This window comes from Heptranchias perlo, chromosome 33 (assembly GCF_035084215.1).
Source record: "Heptranchias perlo isolate sHepPer1 chromosome 33, sHepPer1.hap1, whole genome shotgun sequence".
Classification (NCBI taxonomy): Eukaryota; Metazoa; Chordata; class Chondrichthyes; order Hexanchiformes; family Hexanchidae; genus Heptranchias; species Heptranchias perlo.
The window spans coordinates 1,758,723-1,780,252 of record NC_090357.1 but is presented as its reverse complement, the minus strand read 5'-3'; the positions used below and the strand labels follow the sequence as shown (position 1 = coordinate 1,780,252).

Here is a 21,530-nt window from a genome sequence, read left to right as displayed (position 1 = left end):
CTGCTTCCAGTGTGGAGGTGGAGCAAATGGAGACTGGATCCGGAGAGAAAACCCCTTTTTCTATGGGTTGCCAACCCTCCAGGATTGTCCTGGAGTCTCCAGGAATTAAAGATTAATCTCCAGGACACTGTTGCGAGCAAAACCTGGGAGAAAAATCATAGGGGCGTTTAAACAAATATGCGTGTTTTTTCATTTTCTTTAAACACTTTTGTTTATTAGTTATAAAAAAATATTGGAGATGAAGAAAAAGGCTGTTTGACAGTCAATCATCCAATCGGGTAACGAACAGTCTGTTCACTTTCCAATCAGCTGGGAGGCGGGGCACCGCAAGGATGGGCGTGTCAGGCGACCAATGGCGGGAGTGTGGGGGCGGGGCACCGTGAGGATGGGCGTGTCGGGCGACCAATGGCAGGAGTGTGGGGGCGGGGCACCGCGAGGATGGGCGTGTCAGGCGACCAATGGCGGGAGTGTGGGGGCGGGGCACCGCGAGGATGGGCGTGTCAGGCGACCAATGGCGGGAGTGTGGGGGCAGGGCACCGCGAGGATGGGCGTGTCAGGCGACCAATGGCGGGAGTGTGGGGGCGGGGCACCGCGAGGATGGGTGTGTCGGGCAGGAGTGGGGGGGGCGGTTGGAGGTCATGTGATGAAACCTCCAGGAATACATCCAACCAGAGTTGGCAACCCGGACTTTTTCATGAAGCGGTTTGAAGAATTCATCATCAACACAGGCCGCACCTCCTGCAGCATTTCCCAGCAAGATGCACGAGTGGAGTGAGAGAAGGCCAACTGTGTGAGCAAAGTCTGCACTCAGACCCAACACTGTCAGAGGCCTCGCTTTAATGTCTCATCCGAAAGACGGCACCTCCGACAGTGCAGCACTCCCTCAGTACTGCACTGGGAGTGTCGGTCTGGAGTGGGGCTTGAACCCACAATCTTTAGTTAATGAAATAATTGCTGATTGAAGTGTGTGACGTACTTCAGACAAAGACACTTGGGGTATAAACCCCCCCCCCACATTATGCCCTCTTTATTTTCCTCCCTCACAGGTTCCCCTCCTGAGGCTGAGAGGGTCTGGGTGAGATGCCCATTCCCAGGCCGTGTGTCTCAGCTGGTCTGCAGGAAACTCGAGCTCAGCGGGTTTGACACACGGCGCCTCGTATAATTTTCACAACTTATGAAATCAGAGAAGTTGGGGCATTGGACCTGCGTTCCCCTAACACCGGGGATCAGTCTCGTGGCTCTTCTCAGCACAGCCTCCAGTGCTTGAATGACTCTCTAGTGTCTTGAATGACTCTCTGGTGTCTTGGTGACTAGAACTGGACTCAGTGCTTTAGGTGCGGTCTGACGAGTGCACTGTTCAGTTTGGTCATGACTTCCTCTGACTTGTATTCTACTGTTTCGATTATGTGTAGTTCAACATCCTGTTGGCCTTGATTGCTGCTCTGCATTGATTGGACATGTAGTGTCCGGTCTAAGATTCCGAGGTCTCTTTCAGCTTCGATATTTCAAGGAGTTTGTCAAATTTTTCCTTCCCATGTCTGGTCCTCTATGTGTGTCTGTATTAAATTCCATTCGCCATTATTCTGCCAACTTACGTATTTTGTCCAACTCTTTCTGGAGACACTTCCTGTGGTTTTGCTTCTCCTGAGGGTTTGAGTCCCTCTCTTTTCATAGAATCTCACAGATAGAAAGAGGACATTCGGCCCATCGTGCCTGTGCCAGCTCTTTGAAAGAGCTATCCAATTAGTCCCACTCCCCATCTCTTTCCTCACAGCCCTGCAAATTTTTCCCGTTCAAGTATTTATCCAATTACCCTATTTTTGGGGGGGTATTTGTCTCGACTGTCACTGTCCCACATTGAGAGGGTGAGGGTTGTCCGGTGAGAGCCCTGTGACTGTACGGAGTGCGGGAGCGAGGATCATGGACAGGAGTTCACAGCCTGGCATTCCGTGATGTTACGTGACGCTACGTGCTGCTGTTCCAACGCAACTCGTGACTGCTCCGTGAGTCTGTGAACGTTTGCAGCAGTGACCTGCCCTGGGAGTGGGGGAGGGAGGCAGATATTGGAAACTGCCTTAGTTGCAGCCCTGCTGTGACGTGGAGGGGGAGCTGAGGCAGCGCTGTCCTCTGAAACTCTCCAAAACCTCGACCCACATCAGTCAGCTTCAGCTCTGAGCTGGTAAAGGTCAGCCCTCGGGCTTACCAAAGGCTGCATCTTGCCTGCTTCCTGTCTCTCGAAGGTGCTGCTCTCACACTGTCCAAACAGCAAATCAACTTCCACACAAACTGGGGACAAATTGCAGCCTTGGTGGAGGAACTGAGGTGCTGCCCCAGAGAAGGAGGCAAAGTAACGTGCTGATGGGTTTGGAGCTGCTCTCAATCACCTCACAGTGACCAGGCGAGCGTGCTGTACCAGGCCTTGCCATGCCGTGCCTGGCTCCCGGGAGCTGGTCACTCGTCTACTCTGCCAGCTGGCACATTAGTGCAGACTAAAGCTGGGTGAGAAAGAAAGAAAATCTTTCTTTTAGTGGGTGTTAGCCGTGGCTCAGTGGGTCCCACTCTCGCTTCTGAGTCAGAAGGTCGTGGGTTCAAGTCCCACTCCAGAGACTTGAGCCCATGATCCAGGCCGACACTCCCAGTGCAGTACTGAGGGAGCGCTGTACTGTCGGAAGGTCCGTCTTTTGGATGAGACGTTAAACTGAGGCCCCGTCTGCCTTCTCAGATGGATGTAAAAGATCCCACGCCCACTATTCAAAGAAGAGCAGGGGAGTTCTCCCCAGTGTCCTGGCCAATACTTATCCCTCAAACAACATCAGTAAAACAGATTAATGCATTAAACAGTTTTCTTTTACCTTCTCCGGGCATTGACCCTCACTGGGGCCAAGTTCCATGGGCCCTGGATCCCCTCCAGTGCCACAGAGTACTGGTGAGGTATTGAATCGTGCACCTGGAGTGAGGGTCTCGGAATGCTAGCCATGCCCCTTCCCCGTCCCGTGCCCCAAAGAGCAGAGTATTTACCCCATGGGCATTCAGACAGTGCACCCTGTTACTGGGAGTGGGAATGGATTTTATCTGGAGTTTATCGTAATAAAGCTGCATCGATGTGGGAAATAACGCAGATTGATCTGGACTTAGTGTGACTCTGCAACTATATCTTAGCAAGAATTAGACAGAGAAACACAGACAACAGCGAAGGGACAGGTACAGACAGAGAGACAGGCAGACACACAGAGAGAGCTGAACCAGAATCTGGTTTGCTCGATTCCAGTTGCTGTCTGTCGAGTTTCACGTTCACTGACGGTGGAGCCACTGCCACCTGCTGGGGGCGAGTGGTACAGACAAACCTGTCACTTGGAAATTTCATTTGATTCTCACACGAGTCAAAATGTCAGAGACAAAAAATAGTTTTATAAAATAGTATAGTGTCATTGTGAGTGCATATTTATGTTACTGTGTAAATACGTCTTTTTGTCAGTGCGCAGTGTGTTTGTGAGTTTGTATTTGTGTCAGTGTTTAAGTTTGTGTTTGTGTCCATTAGTGAGTGTGTTGGTGTCCATTAGTGAGTGTGTGTTGGTGTCCATTAGTGAGTGTGTGTTGGTGTCCATTAGTGAGTGTGTGTTGGTGTCCATTAGTGAGTGTGTTTGAGGCACCTGTGAGTGAATCACAGGCTAATTACAAATCACTTCCAGCTCAGGACGGGAGAGAGAAGATGGATATTAGATTTAAAGTATTTCTGAACCTTTATTTTACACTCAGATGTGAGAGGACGATGTTCACACAATGTCCTGCTGTAGTCAGAAAACTCTGTTCCAAGGCAGATTATTTATCCAATTTTAAGTGACCAAAAAAAACTGTTTAAAATAAACATTCCGGTTGTTCGAAGACTTTGTACAAATCGGGGAGAAAAGGAAAACCAAATGGAGCCACTTTAGAGTCAGACGGTCGAGTCCGACAGGCGACTGTTGTAAATGGAGAAGTTTGTTTGGAAGCAGAGACACCCTGGGGAGCCTTTCACTGACTCTCACCTGCTCCGGTATTTGCATCCCCCCTCGGGTTAAATCTCCAGCGGGTTGAGCCCGAATTCCAGCAGCTTCCCCTTGTGCTCGGAATGGAGACTCGTTGCTGCTTTCTCCCACTGGCGTTTGGCCGCTTCCAACTTGGTCAACAGCAGGTCCAGACTGTCCTGTAGCGAGGAAGGAGGAGAGAGGTCAGTGTCTGTGGGTCTTTTACTGTTCAGAAACGCCCGGCCAGGCAGCACGGGGCAAAGAGCAAAAGAGAAAAGAAAATCAGCAAGTTTTTAGGTTGAGTTTTAGAAGTTTACAGATTGTAGGAGGGAGAGGAGACTGAGGGAGGTGAAGTCCTGAGAAAGAATGAGTTAAGGCAACTTTCAAAAGGGAAGGGGATATACTTGAAAACAAAAAAATTACAGGACTATGGAGAAAAGGAGGGCGAGGGGGAGGGGGAGGGGGGGGTGGTGGGGAGTGGGACTAATTGGAAAGCTCCTTCAAAGAGCCGGCACAGGCACGATGGGCTGAATGGCCTCCTTCTGTGCTGTAAATGCGATAAGTCTTGACTGTAACATAATGAGGAGGCCAGGAGGGGGAGAGTGTGTAGGATAGGGAATTGGAGCTCAGGAGAGAGGAGCAACGCCCCGTAGAATAACTGACAGACTGTCCCCTTCGAACAATATTTAGCATCTTACTGTGGGGACAGACTTCAAGGTAAAGGTCTTTAAGATTATGAAAGGGTTTGATAGGGTAGACGTCGAGAAGATGTTTCACTTGTGGGGGAGACCAGAACTAGGGGTCATAAATATAAGATAATCACTAATAAATCCAATAAGGAATTCAGGAGAAACTTCTTTACCCAGAGAGTGGTCAGAATGTGGAACTCACTATCACAAGGAGTGGTTGAGGCGAATAGTGTAGATACATTTAAGGAGAAGCTGGATAAACACATGAGGGAGAAAGGAATAGAAGGATATGCTGATAGGGTGAGATGAAGCAGGGCGGGAGGAGGCTCGTGTGGAGCATAAACACCAGCATAGACCAGTTGGGCCGAATGGCCTGTTTCTTTGCTGTAAATTTGATGTAAGAAGCTGCCCCTCCGTGTGTCTCACACACTGAACTCGCTCTGTGTGTTCAGTCACAGAGACAGAAGGCAACAGAAAGAAAGATTTGCATTTATACAGCGCCTTTCACAATCTCAGGATGTTCCAAAGTCCTTTACAGCCAATGAAGTACTTTTAAAGTGTAGCCACTGTTGTAATGTAGGAAATGTAGCAGCCAATTTGCGCACAGCAAGATCCCACAAACAGCAATGTGATAATGACCAGATAATCTGTTTTAATGATGTTGGTTGAGGGATAAATATTGGCCCCAGGACAGTGGGGAAAACTCTTCGAAATAGTGCCTTGGGATGTTTTACGTCCACCTGAGAGGGCAGAACGGGGCCTCGGTTTAACATCTCATCTGAAAGACAACACCTCCAACAGTGCGGCGCTCCCTCAGTACTGACCCTCCGACAGTGCTGCACTCCCTCAGTACTGCACTGGGAGTGTCGTCCTGGATTTTGTGCTCAAGTCTCTGGAGTGGGGACTTGAACCCATGTCCATCTGACTCAGAGGTGAGAGTGCTACCCACTGACACCTTAACAATGCATCCTAACCCCAGCTCAGATACGTGGCCCCCACAGCACGCACGCGTCAGTCTCTCACTTCCTGTAGGCCCGACGGTGATACCTACATGGAGAATGATCTCGTACTCGGTCTCCATGTTGTCTATCTTCCTCTGGAGCTCTTTGATGGTGGAATCCTTCTCCTCGATGATCTGCACTTTCTCCTCCTGTACTCTCGCCAGCTGTTGCTGACACGATGCTGACAGGAAATTACATCACAGAATTACTTTCTGACCTGCCGGCGAGGGTCTCATTTCACCTCCGGGCCATGTGACCCCCCTCTCTCCCCAACCAGACCCCAATCCGATCTGCTAGTGGGAAACAAAATTCCAGCCTAGCGCGACAAGCACTGCTATATCCAGCAAAATGCCAGCACAGCTCCAACACAATCCCAGCACAGCTCCAACACAATCCCAGCACAGCAATCCCAGCACAGCAATCCCAGCACAGCTCCAACACAATCCCAGCACAGCTCCAACACAATCCCACAGCTCCAACACTATCCCAGCACAGCAATCCCAGCATAGCTCCACCAAAATCCCTGCACAGCTCCAACACAATCCCACAGCTCCACTGCAATCCAGCACAGTAATGCTGCATAGCCCCACAGTAATCAAAGCACTACAACCCAGCACAGCTCCAACGTGATGCCGCACAGCTCCACTGAATCCCAGCATAAGATGTAAGTTTATTACAAGATTTTGTGTGGCAATGACTGGGTGAAAATCGGCAGTGAGAGTGATCAGTTTATAGAGCACAATCTCACTCAGACACTCTCCAATATACACTCATTTACTCACTCACACCCACACACACTACACTCGCTCCCACAAACCCACACGCACACTTACTCACGCATATTACACTCACTCACACTCATACAATCACTCGCTCACAGGCACTCTCAGTGCTCACATGTGTGACAGGCGGTGTGATTATCATGGCCAGGACTCACTCAGTTCCTGCTGCAGACGGTTGACCTCAATCTCCAGCCGATGGACTCGGAGGTCCAGCTCAGACCTCATTGTCTTGTACTGACGGGTCATATCTGGGGGGGGTCGGGGAGAACGAGGGAAGTTACACAGTACGGGGATTGTTCACAGCTTTTATTTAAGATTTGACACATTTCTGCTCCCCCCACCCATCTCCTCCAGTCCTTGTGTTTGCCCCAGTATCTTAATCTGACATAGTTAGTGACTCCATTAAACAGCACACAGGATAAACCTGTTAACCAGGTGGGGAGAGGAGTGGAGGGAGGGGGTAGGGGAAGGACAGGGGGAGACAGCAATCAGAGGGAACAGGCGGGGAGGGAGGGAGTTGGAGGGAGAAGATGGGGAGGAAGGTGGGGGGAGAGCAGGCGGGGGAGGGGGAGAACAGACAGAGGGAGCAGGCGGTGGGGGGGGGTGGGGAGAGGGGGGAATTGGAAGGAGATGGCGGGGGGAGAGGGGGAATTGGAAGGAGATGGCGGGGGGAGCAGGGGGAATTGGAAAGAGATGGTGGGGGGAGTGGGGGAATTGGAAGGAGATGGCGGGGGGGGGGGAGTTAGAAGGAGATGGCGGGGGGAGAGGGGGAATTGGAAGGAGATGGCGGGGGGGGGGGGGGGGAGTTGGAAGGAGATGGGGGGGAGGGGGAGTTGGAAGGAGATGGCGGGGGGGGGAGGGGGAATTGGAAGGAGATGGCGGGGGGGGGCGGAGTTGGAAGGAGATGGCGGGGGGGGGGGGGGGGGAGTTGGAAGGAGATGGGGGGGAGGGGGAGTTGGAAGGAGATGGCGGGGGGGAGGGGGAATTGGAAGGAGATGGCGGGGGGGGGGGGGAGTTGGAAGGAGATGGCGGGGGGGGAGGGGGAATTGGAAGGGAGATGGCGGGGGGGGGGAGTTGGAAGGAGATGGCGGGGGGGAGGGGGAGTTGGAAGGAGATGGCGGGGGGGGAGTTGGAAGGAGATGGCGGGGGGGGTTGGAAGGAGATGGCGGGGGGGGAGTTGGAAGGAGATGGCGGGGGGGGAGTTGGAAGGAGATGGCGGGGGGGGAGGGTAAGGCTGTCCCACCTCCAGCTGACCCTCCTCCCCCACCGCTGGGCAGAGACCAGGAGCTCTGTGCACATTCTGCTGCTTCCTGCCACCTGAACCTGGTCCTAAACTAATTAAACCAGATCTAAGGCAGCAGAAATATCAACTAAAAGCATTTTTAAAACCTGCCACTGTCTCCAGAAGACCTCACGCTGGATCAGGGCCGATTCCTAAACCTGAAACCACCCAGAATATGAGAGGTTTAATATCCAGATTACACAGCTCGGCTGCGGTTCCATCTCCCTCCTGACTATAGGAGGGATTTGTTAGTTCAATAATTGATCCAATATCAATTAATAAAATAATGAATTACCTGAATTTCTTGTTCACACCCCCTCCCCCAAGGTGCCATCTTGTGGTGGGGTTCGAGCATCCTCTGTTATCTCAACCAAGTAGCCATTTTTCAAATGTGAACCTAGACTGTAAGTATTGTCAGGCTATTCAGCTCTGGAGGGCATCACAGCCAAACCTGATCCTGTCTTCATTTGACAACCAGACATGCAGGAGCCACTAGACATCAATAGTGGGCGGGGGGGAAGCCCCCTCTCTAACCTGGGCTACTGAGGCGATGTGGCCCCTACCACTACCCCAGCTGCGATCTCAGTGCAAACCAGGGACAGGACCTGAGGTGGTCGGGCTTAATATGAGCTTTTCCACAAAGCGTCCGGAGGTGCCCCTCCCCACTCGGATGGCCTGAGCCCTCAGTCTGCCCCATGTCCATCTTCTTACCCGAGTGAATCGACTTCTTAACGTCTTGTTCCTCATTCAAATCATTCTTGAGAACTTGCAGCTTTGCCTTCCACTCCTCTTTGACCAGCAAGGCCTGTCTCGCGATATCCCTCCGTAGAACTGGTATTTAAGGGAAAAGTATTCATACAGGATTTCAGAACCTACAATCCAAGTTTTATTTTGGGTGGCAATTTTATGCTCATTGAGGTGAAGGATATTAATGTTGGAAAATAGAACTTTTGCCACTTTGAGTATCTAGTGTCAGCTTCTACACTGTCCCATCAAACACACTGAAGTGTCTTAAAGGGCAGTGTGTCAAAACAGCTTGCATGTGGCCTGTGTGCAGAGCTCTTTTTATATCTGCATTAACAAGGCTTACAGATACCATCAAGAGGGGGAGAGTTCCTGGTTTTAACCTGGACTTTGCAAAGCTGCAGTACCACTGATTGGCTCCTGGTGGCGACAACGAACTACTGAAAGTCACACGATTGCCAGCAGCCGGCACTGAGGGACAGAACACAGTCCCGACACCCCCGACCGCCCCCTCCGCCCGACCTCCCCCTCCGCCCGACCTCCCCCTCCGCCCGACCGCCCCCTCCGCCCGACCAGCCCCCACTCCCCCCTACCACCCACTCTCCCCCTTCACCCCCTCCGCCCGACCGCCCCCCTCCGCCCGACCGCCCCCTCCGCCCGACCGTTCCCTCCGCCCGACCGCCCCCTCCGCTCCGACCGCGCCCCCTCCGCCCGACCGCCCCCTCCGCCCGACCGCCCCCTCCGCCCGACCGCCCCCTCCGCCCGACCACCCCCTCCACTCCCCTTCACGCCCCTCACGCCCGACCGCCCCCTCCGCCTCCGACCGCCCCCTCCCCCCTTCACCCCCCTCCACTCCCCCCTTCACCCCCTCCGCCCGACCACCCCCCTCCACCCGACCGCCCCCTCCGCTCACCGACCACCCCCTCCACTCCCCCCTTCACACCCACCGCCCGACCGCCCCCTCCCGCCCGACCGCCCCCTCCGCCCGACCGCCCCCTCCGCCCGACCGCCCCCTCCGCCCGACCGCCCCCTCCGCCCGACCGCGCCCCCTCCGCCCGACCGCCCCCTCCCGCCCGACCGCCCCCTCCACTCCCCCTCCGCCCGACCGCCCCCTCCGCCCGACCGCCCCCTCCGCCCGACCGCCCCCTCCGCCCGACCGCCCCCTCCGCCGACCACCCCCTCCGCCCGACCACCCCCTCCGCCCGACCACCCCCTCCGCCCGACCACCTCCGCCTCCGCCCTCCGCCCGACCACCCCCTCCGCTCCGACCACCCCCTCCGCACCGACCACCCCCTCCGCCCGACCACCCCCTCCGCCCGACCACCCCCTCCGCCCGACCACCCCTCCGCCCGACCACCCCTCCGCCCGACCACCCCCTCCGCCCGACCACCCCCTCCGCCCGACCACCCCCTTCGCCCGACCACCCCCTCCGTCCGACCACCCAACCACCCCCTCCGCCCGACCACCCAACCGCCCCTTCCGCCCGACCGCCCCCTCCGCCCGACCGCCCCCTCCGCCCGACCGCCCCCTCCGCCCGACCAGCCCCTTCACCCCCTCCACCCAACCACCCCCTCCACCCCTCCACTGACCAGCCCCTTCACACCATCACCCCAGCAAATAGAAATTTGGGATAAACTTTATTTAAAATTCTGGGTATAAAAATGGTACCTCTTACCCAACTGATCTTTGAGTGATTCCACTTGATGAACTGTCCGTGTGTATTTCTCCTCAATGTTGTCTCCTTTAATATGAGAAACAGAGAGAGGGGCACAGGAGTAGGATGGGTGAGGGGAACCGAGAGAGAAAGAGAAACATTGATTGTTTTTCTAGATAAAATTACATATCATTTGCAAATCAGAGCAGTTGATTCACCCTGAGATTCCCTCTTGCTGTCCCAGCAGCAGGTTACAGAACAGAACCATTACAGTGCTGACTCCGTCACCCAGGGAATAGTGTTACATAGAATTACATGGCATCACATAGAACCTACAGCACAGAAACAGGCCATTTGTATTCCACACAAGCTTCCTCCCACTCTAATTACCTCTTCCCACCCTGCCCCCATACCCCCGAACCCTCTATTACCTTCTCCCTCCTGTATGCGTCAAGCCTCCCCTCAAATGCATCAAAGCTCTCTGCTTCACCCACTGCATGTGGCAGCGAGATCCACATTCTCACCACACTGTGGAAAGAAATTCCTCCTAAATTCTCTATTTGATCTGTCAGTGACTATATCTTATATTTATGCCCCCTTGTTCTGGGCTCATCCACAAGTGGAATCAATTTCTCCACATCCACCCTATCGAACCCCTTCGTAATTTTAAAGACCTCTCTCAGGTCACCTCTTGGTCTTTTTTCCGGCTTGTTCAATCTTTCCTGATAGTTGCTTCCTCTCAATTCTTTGTAACATCCTTTTAAATCTTTGCTGCACTTTCTCCAGCGCTTCAATATACTTTTTGTAGTACAGAGACCAAATAAGTGCACACAGTACTCAGAGTGTGGTGTAACCAAGGTTTAATATAAGTTTAAATTACCTCCTGTATTCTCTAGATATGAACCCCAGCACTTTGTCTGCAGACCGTGGCTCAGTGGTGCCACCCGCTGGCCGTGTGGGAGGAAGCTGCCTGTTCTCAGCCTCGGGCAAGAAGATGGTTTGTGGTGGGGGGAGCAGTGGAGGAGGACTTGAAGTGAATGAAATAACAGAATGGATCGTGTGCTCTGAATTCGGAGGTCTGCTCTATCACACTGGACCCTTTATCACAACAGTTCCTTTCTGGACTCTGCTGCATTTGTGCCTCTTCCGTGGGCCTCCTGCAATCGCATCTGTCCAACAGCCTGTAGCACGTGCCTGTGTGCACTAGTGAGACACAGTGTGCAAGAGACACTGTGTGTACTAGTGAGACACTGTGTGCAAGAGACACTGTGTGTACTAGTGAGACACTGTGTGCAAGAGACACTGTGTGCACTAGTGAGACAATGTGTGCAAGAGACACTGTGTGCACTAGTGAGACAATGTGTGCAAGAGACACTGTGTGCACTAGTGAGACAATGTGTGCACTAGTGAGACAATGTGTGCAAGAGACACTGCACTAGTGCACACAATGTGTGCAAGAGACACTGTGCACTAGTGCACACAATGTGTGCAAGAGACACTATATGCACTAGTGCACACAATGTGTGCAAGAGACACTATATGCACTAGTGCACATAATGTGTGCAAGAGACACTATATGCACTAGTGAGACAATGTGTGCAAGAAACACTATATGCACTAGTGAGACAATGTGTGCAAGAGACACTGTGTGCACTAGTGAGACAATATGTGCAAGAGACATTGTGCACTAGTGAGACAATGTGTGCAAGAGACACTGTGCACTAGTGAGACACGCCAGCTGTCTAGGCCCTAAGCACTGGAATTACCTCCCTAAACCTCTCCGCCTCTCTCTCCTCCTTTTAGATGCTCCTTAAAACCTCCCTCTTTGACCAAGCCTTTGGTCACCCGTCCTAATATCTCCTTATGTGGATTGGTGTCAAATTTTGTTTGATAATCGCTTCTGTAAAGCGCCTTGGGAGGTTTTACTACATTAAAGGCGCTATATAAATGAAATTGTTGTTGTAGTGAGACACTGTGTGCGTTGGTGAGACAAAAGGCCAATGTGAGCATAACAACTGTTTGCCAAAATAAATTCTCAGTAATATTTCAGTACGATTTGGTGACAGGTGAATGCAGTGATGTGTTTTTAAAATATCTTCATTCTTGAAATGTGGGTGTCGCTGGCGAGGCCGGCATTTCTTGCCCATCCCTAGTTGCCCTGAGGAGGTGGTACTGGGCCGCCTTCTTGAACCGCTGGTAGCAGATTTGATACAACTGAGGGGCCACTTCAGAGGGCAGTTAAGAGTCAACCACGTTGGTGTGGGACTGGAGTCACATATAGGCCCAGACCGGGTAAGGACGGCAGGTTTCCTTCCCTAAAGGACATTAATGAACCAGTTGGGTTTTTACGACAATCCGACAGCTTCATGGTCACTTTTACTGATAAAACCTTCTTATTTCCAGATTTTTTAAAAATCTGAATTCAAATTCTCAAACTGCAATTGTGGGATTTGAGCTCAGGTTCTCTAGATTATTAGTCCAGTAATATAACCACTGCAGTGTGCATACCTGTTAAACACAAACTATTCTCTATTTCCTCCTCCCCCTCCACTCCTGACTCTTGCTGGGCTACAGTTTCCATGGGTCCCAGCTTCCTCCCGGTACCCCATCCAAGTGGCCCTTCTTAATGTGTGAGTCTAGGCAGAAGCTATTCAACCACAGGGTCATCGTAACTGATCCTGTTCTCACTACACACTTCCCGGAAGGATCACTGGATAATCGGGAGTGGGGACCCTGGCTGGTGTTTTCCTCCCCAGCCCTGGGGTGCACTGGCCCTAATCTTGGCTGGAGTGACAGACAGAAAGGTACAAACTTCACACTTAACAGAGACGCTGCAAATGGATTTGCTTCACGTCATTCACCGCCTCCTCCTGTGTTTTATGATATTTGTCTGGTTTAGCAGCAAATTAAACCTTCCACATTTTCAAAAACAAATTCTGACTCATCAGGAAGCAGCACAGTCACTGATCTCAAAGTTTAAACATTCACAGACAGTCTTGCTGTCAGTCTCGCGGTCAGTCCCACAGTTATTATCACGGTCAGTCCCACAGTCAGTCCCACAGTCAGTCGCACGGTCAGTCCCACAGTCAGTCTCACGGTCAGTCCCACAGTCAGTCTCACGGTCAGTCCCACAGACAGTCTCACTGTCAGTCCCACGGTCAGTCCCACGGTCAGTCCCATGGTCAGTCCCACAGTTATTATCACAGTCAGTCCCACGGTCAGTCTCACGGTCAGTCCCACGGTCAGTCTCACGGTCAGTCCCACAGTTATTATCACAGTCAGTCCCACGGTCAGTCTCTCGGTCAGTCCCACAGTCAGTCCCACAGTCAGTCCCACGGTCAGTCTCACGGTCAGTCCCACAGACAGTCCCACGGTCAGTCCCACGGTCAGTCCCACGGTCAGTCCCACGGTCAGTCCCACAGTTATTATCACAGTCAGTCCCACGGTCAGTCCCACGGTCAGTCCCACGGTCAGTCTCACGGTCAGTCCCACGGTCAGTCCCACAGACAGTCTCACTGTCAGTCTCACTGTCAATCCCACGGTCAGTCCCATGGTCAGTCCCACAGTTATCACGGTCAGTCCCACGGTCAGTCCCACGGTCAGTCCCACGGTCAATCCCACGGTCAGTCCCACGGTCAGTCCCACGGTCAGTCCCACAGTTATTATCACGGTCAGTCCCACGGTCAATCCCACGGTCAGTCCCACGGTCAGTCCCATGGTCAGTCCCACAGTTATTATCACGGTCAGTCCCACAGTCAGTCCCACAGTCAGTCGCACGGTCAGTCCCACAGTCAGTCCCACAGTCAGTCTCACGGTCAGTCCCACATTTATTATCACAGTCAGTCCCACAGTCAGTCTCACGGTCAGTCCCACAGTCAGTCTCACTGTCAGTCCCACGGTCAGTCCCACGGTCAGTCCCATGGTCAGTCCCACAGTTATTATCACAGTCAGTCCCACGGTCAGTCTCACGGTCAGTCCCACGGTCAGTCTCACGGTCAGTCCCACAGTTATTATCACAGTCAGTCCCACAGTCAGTCCCACGGTCAGTCTCACGGTCAGTCCCACAGTCAGTCCCACAGTCAGTCCCACGGTCAGTCCCACGGTCAGTCTCACGGTCAGTCCCACAGACAGTCTCACTGTCAGTCTCACTGTCAGTCCCACGGTCAGTCCCACGGTCAGTCCCACAGTTATTATCACAGTCAGTCCCACGGTCAGTCCCACGGTCAGTCCCACGGTCAGTCTCACGGTCAGTCCCACGGTCAGTCCCACAGACAGTCTCACTGTCAGTCTCACTGTCAATCCCACGGTCAGTCCCATGGTCAGTCCCACAGTTATCACGGTCAGTCCCACGGTCAGTCCCACGGTCAGTCCCACGGTCAATCCCACGGTCAGTCCCACGGTCAGTCCCACGGTCAGTCCCACAGTTATTATCACGGTCAGTCCCACGGTCAATCCCACGGTCAGTCCCACGGTCAGTCCCATGGTCAGTCCCACAGTTATTATCACGGTCAGTCCCACAGTCAGTCCCACAGTCAGTCGCACGGTCAGTCCCACAGTCAGTCCCACAGTCAGTCTCACGGTCAGTCCCACATTTATTATCACAGTCAGTCCCACAGTCAGTCTCACGGTCAGTCCCACAGTCAGTCTCACTGTCAGTCCCACGGTCAGTCCCACGGTCAGTCCCATGGTCAGTCCCACAGTTATTATCACAGTCAGTCCCACGGTCAGTCTCACGGTCAGTCCCACGGTCAGTCTCACGGTCAGTCCCACAGTTATTATCACAGTCAGTCCCACAGTCAGTCCCACGGTCAGTCTCACGGTCAGTCCCACAGTCAGTCCCACAGTCAGTCCCACGGTCAGTCCCACGGTCAGTCTCACGGTCAGTCCCACAGACAGTCTCACTGTCAGTCTCACTGTCAGTCCCACGGTCAGTCCCACGGTCAGTCCCACAGTTATTATCACAGTCAGTCCCACGGTCAGTCCCACGGTCAGTCCCACGGTCAGTCCCACGGTCAGTCCCACGGTCAGTCTCACGGTCAGTCCCACGGTCAGTCCCACAGACAGTCTCACTGTCAGTCTCACGGTCAATCCCACGGTCAGTCCCATGGTCAGTCCCACAGTTATTATCACAGTCAGTCCCACGGTCAGTCCCACGGTCAGTCCCACGGTCAGTCCCACAGTTATTATCACGGTCAGTCGCACGGTCAGTCGCACGGTCAGTCGCACGGTCAGTCGCACGGTCAGTCGCACGGTCAGTCGCACTGCCAGTCCCACTGCCAGTCCCACTGCCAGTCCCACTGCCAGTCCCACTGCCAGTCCCACTGCCAGTCCCACTGCCAGTCCCACTGTCAGTCCCACAGACAGTCCCACAGACAGTCCCACAGACAGGCTTATGGTCAGTCCCACAGTCTGACCCACGGATCTGACATTTCTACAGAGAAGAAGCTGGACAATTGTTACAACTCTTGAATCCGTTGAATTTTCTTGTGCTCTGCACAGCTCTGACAGTCCTCAGTCTGTGGTCAGTGCCGACACTTTATATTAGAGGAAAGTGTTACAATAAATCCAGTATGGATGAGCTGTAAATTGATGGGTAGTCACAGTTTAGGATTGGGGTTCAGAGTTCAAGGTTCAGGGTGCAGCTATTGAATCCTGCTTTCCTCTCCCAGCCCTCAGGCGCTCGAAACCCGTCCAGGAGATCGCACGGACCAAGTGTTATCTATAAAGACACTTTCCTTCTATATGATGCAATCTCTGCCCCAGTCAGTGGCCTTGGAAAAGGTTCAGAGGAGAGCTATGAAAATGATTCATAGGTTGTGAGCATAACTCCCACGGTGACAAGTTGTGAAACTCACTTTAATAAATCTGGTAATCTGTGGGTTGGCAACAGATAAAATTACCCTGAAAGTCAGATGTAAAAACAATTGCTTTCAAGGAGAAACCTTCTCAGGGCAACCAGGGATGGGCAATAAATGCCGGCCTTGCCAGCGACGCCCACAGCCTGAAAATAATTGGAAATATATATATATTAGCGAGTTGTTCTGATCTGGAATGCGCTGCCTGAAAGGGCGGTGGAAGTAGATTCAATAATAACTTTCAAAAGGGAATTGGATAAATACTTGAAGGGGAAAAATTTGCAGGGCTCTGGGGGAAAGAGCAGGGGGGTGGGACTAATTGGATAGCTCTTTCAAAGAGCCAGCACAGGCTCGATGGGCCTCCTTCTGTGCTGTGTGATTCTATATAATTTTCAGTCACAGTCGGTAGTTTGCTGAGGCTTGATGCTGTTGGGTGATTTCTCGGTGCATTGGAGTGTTTGAGGAAGGATCAAAATTCATCGGTCTGGATGTCATCATTTGTTCTGCTCCGTACTCACCCTCTGCTGCTTTCTTCTTCCCTTTCTTTGCCTTCCCTTTCTTGGGCGGCATTTTGCTCGGAACGTCCTGAACCTGCAAAGGAACAAAAAAAGTACCTGACTGGGGAGCAGGCCAGAAGGGACGGTTACACTCGTCAATGGTAAAAACAAACTCCGCAGCCCAGGACTATTTAATATACTTGTGTTTGTAGCTACGTTTGTTAGGATTGGCTCAGTTGGTGTAACGAACTGACCCTCTGAGTCAGAAGGTCACGGGGTCAAGTCCCCTCCAGAGACTTGAGCACAAAATCCAGGCCGACACTCCCAGTGCAGTACTGAGGGAGCGCTGCGCTGTCGGAGGGTCAGTACTGAGGGAGCGCTGCACTGTCGGAGGGTCAGTACTGAGGGAGCGCTGCACTGTCGGAGGGTCAGTACTGAGGGAGCGCTGCGCTGTCGGAGGGTCAGTACTGAGGGAGCGCTGCGCTGTCGGAGGGTCAGTACTGAGGGAGCGCTGCGCTGTCGGAGGGTCAGTACTGAGGGAGCGCTGCGCTGTCGGAGGGTCAGTACTGAGGGAGCGCTGCGCTGTCAGAGGGTCAGTACTGAGGGAGCGCTGCGCTGTCGGAGGGTCAGTACTGAGGGAGCGCTGCGCTGTCGGAGGGTCAGTACTGAGGGAGCGCTGCGCTGTCGGAGGGTCAGTACTGAGGGAGCGCTGCACTGTCGGAGGGTCAGTACTGAGGGAGCGCCGCACTGTCGGAGGAGCACTATTTGAAGAGAAGCAGGGGAGTTCTCTCTAGTGTTCTGGCCAATCCCTCAACTAAGATCACTAAAAAACAGATTATATGATCATAGTGGGATCTTGCCATGCACAAATTGGCTGCCGTGTTTTTCTACATTGGAGCAGTGACCACACTTCAAAAATACTTAATTGGCTGTAAAGCACTTTGGGACGTCCTGAGGTCATGAAAAGCGCAGTAGAAATGCAAATTCTTTCCTTTATATCTTGTATCTTGTTTTCCTGCAGTGACCTCCCTCCTCTGCTGACAGGGTGGACTCGTGCTGGGATAACAGTGCAGCCACCTCCACTATCTCAGCCAAGTGGGCACCCTTGGGAATGTGGACAGTGAGTATTGGCAGGCTATTCAACTGTGTGAGTCATCATGGTTGACCCTGACTCTGTCCTCACCTGCTGTCCACACACACACACACACATCACACACATCAAACACACAAGCAGATACACCACACACATGCTCACATACATTACACACTCCACAAACACACATACACTCACCCACATGAACCACAAACACACATACTGTATATACACACACCACAAACATACTGTACACACACTCACACACACACACACCACAAACAAACATACTCTAGCAAAGGCACAGAATGTACTCTGGGTGGGGGACTTCAATGTCCATCACCAAGAGTAACTTGGTAGCACCACTACTGACCGAGCTGGCCGAGTCCTGAAGGACATAGCTGCCAGACTGGGCCTGCGGCAGGTGGTGAGCGAACCAACACGAGGGAAAAACTTACTTGACCTCGTCCTCACCAATCTACCTGTCGCAAATGCATCTGTCCATGACAGTATTGGTAGGAGTGACCACCGCACAGTCCTCGTGGAGACAAAGTCCCGTATTCGCACTGAGGACACCATCCAACGTGTTGTGTGGCACTACCACCGTGCTAAATGGGATAGATTCAGAACAGATCTAGCAGCTCAAAACTGGGCATCCATGAGGCGCTGTGGGCCATCAGCAGCAGCAGAATTGTATTCCAGCACAATCTGTAATCTCATGGCCCGGCATATTCCTCACTTTACCATTACCAACAAGCCAGGGGATCAACCCTGGTTCAATGAGGAGTGTAGAAGAGCATGCCAGGAGCAGCGCCAGGCGTACCTAAAAATGAGGTGCCAACCTGGTGAAGCTACAACTCAGGACTACATGCATGCTAAACAGCGGCAGCAACATGCTATAGACAGAGCTAAGCGATTCCACAACCAACGGATCAGATCAAAGCTCTGCAGTCCTGCCACATCCAGTCGTGAATGGTGATGGACAATTAAACAACTAACGGGAGGAGGAGGCTCTGCAAACATCACCATCCTCAATGATGGCGGAGTCCAGCACGTGAGTGCAAAAGACAAGTCTGAAGCGTTTGCAACCATCTTCAGCCAGAAGTGCCGAGTGGATGATCCATCTCAGCCTCCTCCCGATATCCCCACCATCACGGAAGCCAGTCTTCAGCCAATTCGATTCACTCCACGTGATATCAAGAAACGGCTGAGTGCACTGGATACAGCAAAGGCTATGGGCCCCGACAACATCCTAGCTGTAGTGCTGAAGACTTGTGCTCCAGAACTAGCTGCACCTCTAGCCAAGCTGTTCCAGTATAGCTACAACACTGGCATCTACCCGACAATGTGGAAAATTGCCCAGGTATGTCCTGTCCACAAAAAGCAGGACAAATCCAATCCGGCCAATTACCGCCCCATCAGTCCACTCTCAATCATCAGCAAAGTGATGGAAGGTGTCGTCGACAGTGCTATCAAGCGGCACTTACTCACCAATAACCTGCTCACCGATGCTCAGTTTGGGTTCCGCCAGGACCACTCGGCTCCAGACCTCATTACAGCCTTGGTCCAAACATGGACAAAAGAGCTGAATTCCAGAGGTGAGGTGAGAGTGACTGCCCTTGACATCAAGGCAGCATTTGACTGAGTGTGGCACCAAGGAGCCCTAGTAAAATTGAAGTCAATGGGAATCGGGGAAAACTCTCCAGTGGCTGGAGTCATACCTAGCACAAAGGAAGATGGCAGTGATTGTTGGAGGCCAATCATCTCAGCCCCAGGGCATTGCTGCAGGAGCTCCTCAGGGCAGTGTCCTTGGCCCAACCATCTTCAGCTGCTTCATCAATGACCTTCCCTCCATCATAAGGTTAGAAATGGGGATGTTCGCTGATGATTGCACAGTGTTCTGTTCCATTCGCAACCCCTCAAATAATGAAGCAGTCCGAGCCCACATGCAGCAAGACCTGGACAACATCCAGGCTTGGGCTCATAAGTGGCAAGTAACATTCGCGCCAGATAAGTGCCAGGCAATGACCACCTCCCCTTGACGTTCAACGGCATTACCATCGCTGAATCCCCCACCATCAACATTCTGGGGGTCACCATTGACCAGAAACTTAACTGGACCAGCCATATAAATACTATGGCTACAAGAGCAGGTCAGAGGCTGGGTATTCTGCGGCGAGTGACTCACCTCCCGACTCCCCAAAGCCTTTCCACCATCTACAAGGCACAAGTCAGGAGTGTGATGGAATACTCTCCACTTGCTTGGATGAGTGCAGCTCCAACAACACTCAAGAAGCTTGACACCATCCAAGATAAAGCAGCCCGCTTGATTGGCACCCCATCCACCACCCTAAACATTCACTCCCTTCACCACTGGCGCACAGTGGCTGCAGTGTGTACCATCCACAGGATGCACTGCACCTCCCAAACCTGCGACCTCTACCACCTAGAAGGACAAGAGCAGCAGGCACATGGGAACAACACCACCTGCACATTCCCCTCCAAGTCACACACCATCCCGACTTGGAAATATATCGGCCGTTCCTTCATTGTCGCTGGGTCAAAATCCTGGAACTCCCTCCCTAACAGCACTGTGGGGGAACCTTCAGCACACGGACTGCAGCGGTTCAAGAAGGCAGCTCACCACCACCTTCTCAAGGGCAATTTGGGATGGGCAATAAATGCCGGCCTCGCCAGCGACGCCCACATCCCATGAACGAATAAAAAAATATACACACCACAAACAAACATACTCCACACACACCATAAACACACATACTCTGTACATACACCACAAACAAACATACTCTACACACACACCACAAACAAACATACTCTACACACACACCACAAACAATCATACTCTACATACATTCACACATCTCTCACACACACTCCACATTTTCCACTGCATAGTGGTCACGGCAGCTCTGACCGATTTTCCCTTCTCAAGGCCAAGGTCACTGAGGTCACTGTTTCTACCTCCGCCCCCGGTTGAGACCAGGCAGCTCCGCAGAGACTGGGATCAAACCGAGACTCCTCCTGGTCGGCGTGGCTCAGTAACACACAGGCTGGACCATCGGGGAGCCTCGGATTTCAATTTCCACCCAGTGATTCCCCACACTCCGAATGTCCTTCTCCCCAACTCCTTATCATTGAACAACAACTAGCATTCATTCAGTGTCTTCAGGGTGGCGAATATCCCAGGGGGGTCTCCAGAGAGAAGGGACCGAGGACGGGTCAGAGGACAAGGAACGTTGACCCAAACATATTTTTGAGGAGACTTTTCAAGGCTGTGAGGTCACAAAATAAAGTTTAGAGAGGGACAACTAAAATAAACTGATCAAAAATTCCACTAAAATCCAGTCAACTAACCCACTGAACAAAGGAAAAAGAACAAACAAAAAGTACCAGATAAATTAAAATAGAAAAGATTTAAACTTTTTTTAAAGTATCCAAACGCAAACCTGAGAAAAACACAAATAAAAATGGATACAAAATCTAAAGGAAAATGTAGAGAAAATCAACAGAAACAGCTGCAGATTTTAAAAAGTTGCAGAACTCGGTTTAGCACAAAATAAATCTGTTTGCAATTATAAAATGAATATTTATACAAACACAGCCTGTGGGATCGCCGCGACTCCGCACCGATTAGAATCGGTTACTCTGATGGAGACAATGTATCCCCGGCCCAGCTGGGACCGGACGTCTTCTGATTGACGTGGCGACGCGCCAATCAGGAGCTGTATCAGAACGCCGGTCGCACCATCCCACCAATCAGCGCAGCGCAAAGGCGGGGATTAAGTATTCGGCGTTGCTAGGCAGCACAAGCGCTCGTTGCTCGGATACCGAAGCCTGACTCGGGAGTGGAAGTGGTTGAACGCCATCTTTGAGACTGGCGGATGAAGTCCAATTTCTCAAGCGTTGGT

General features: G+C 52.3%; 1 protein-coding gene across 1 annotated transcript; it reads right to left on the bottom strand.

Moving 5' to 3' along the window:
* Positions 1–3,721: 3,721 nt before the first annotated feature.
* Positions 3,722–21,303, bottom strand: drc12 (dynein regulatory complex subunit 12 homolog). Its single transcript, XM_067970737.1, has 7 exons — positions 21,216–21,303; positions 16,530–16,602; positions 10,178–10,243; positions 8,470–8,589; positions 6,632–6,724; positions 5,745–5,875; positions 3,722–4,183 (listed from the first exon to the last, which is right to left on the bottom strand). The coding sequence occupies exons 2-7, from the start codon at positions 16,579–16,581 to the stop codon at positions 4,055–4,057; spliced, it is 591 nt and encodes a 196-aa protein (XP_067826838.1). The 5' UTR covers positions 16,582–16,602; positions 21,216–21,303; the 3' UTR covers positions 3,722–4,054.
* Between the last annotated feature and the right edge of the window lie 227 nt (positions 21,304–21,530).

Excerpts from the sequence above, each read along its gene's own strand:
- drc12 (XM_067970737.1), bottom strand. The coding sequence starts at position 16,581 with ATGCCGCCCAAGAAAGGGAAGGCAAAGAAAGGGAAGAAGAAAGCAGCA. Across the intron at positions 10,244-16,529 it reads GAAGAAGAAAGCAGCAGAGG|GAGACAACATTGAGGAGAAA; the intron begins GTGAGTACGGAG and ends CTCATATTAAAG. Across the intron at positions 4,184-5,744 it reads AGTACGAGATCATTCTCCAT|GACAGTCTGGACCTGCTGTT; the intron begins GTAGGTATCACC and ends TCCTCGCTACAG.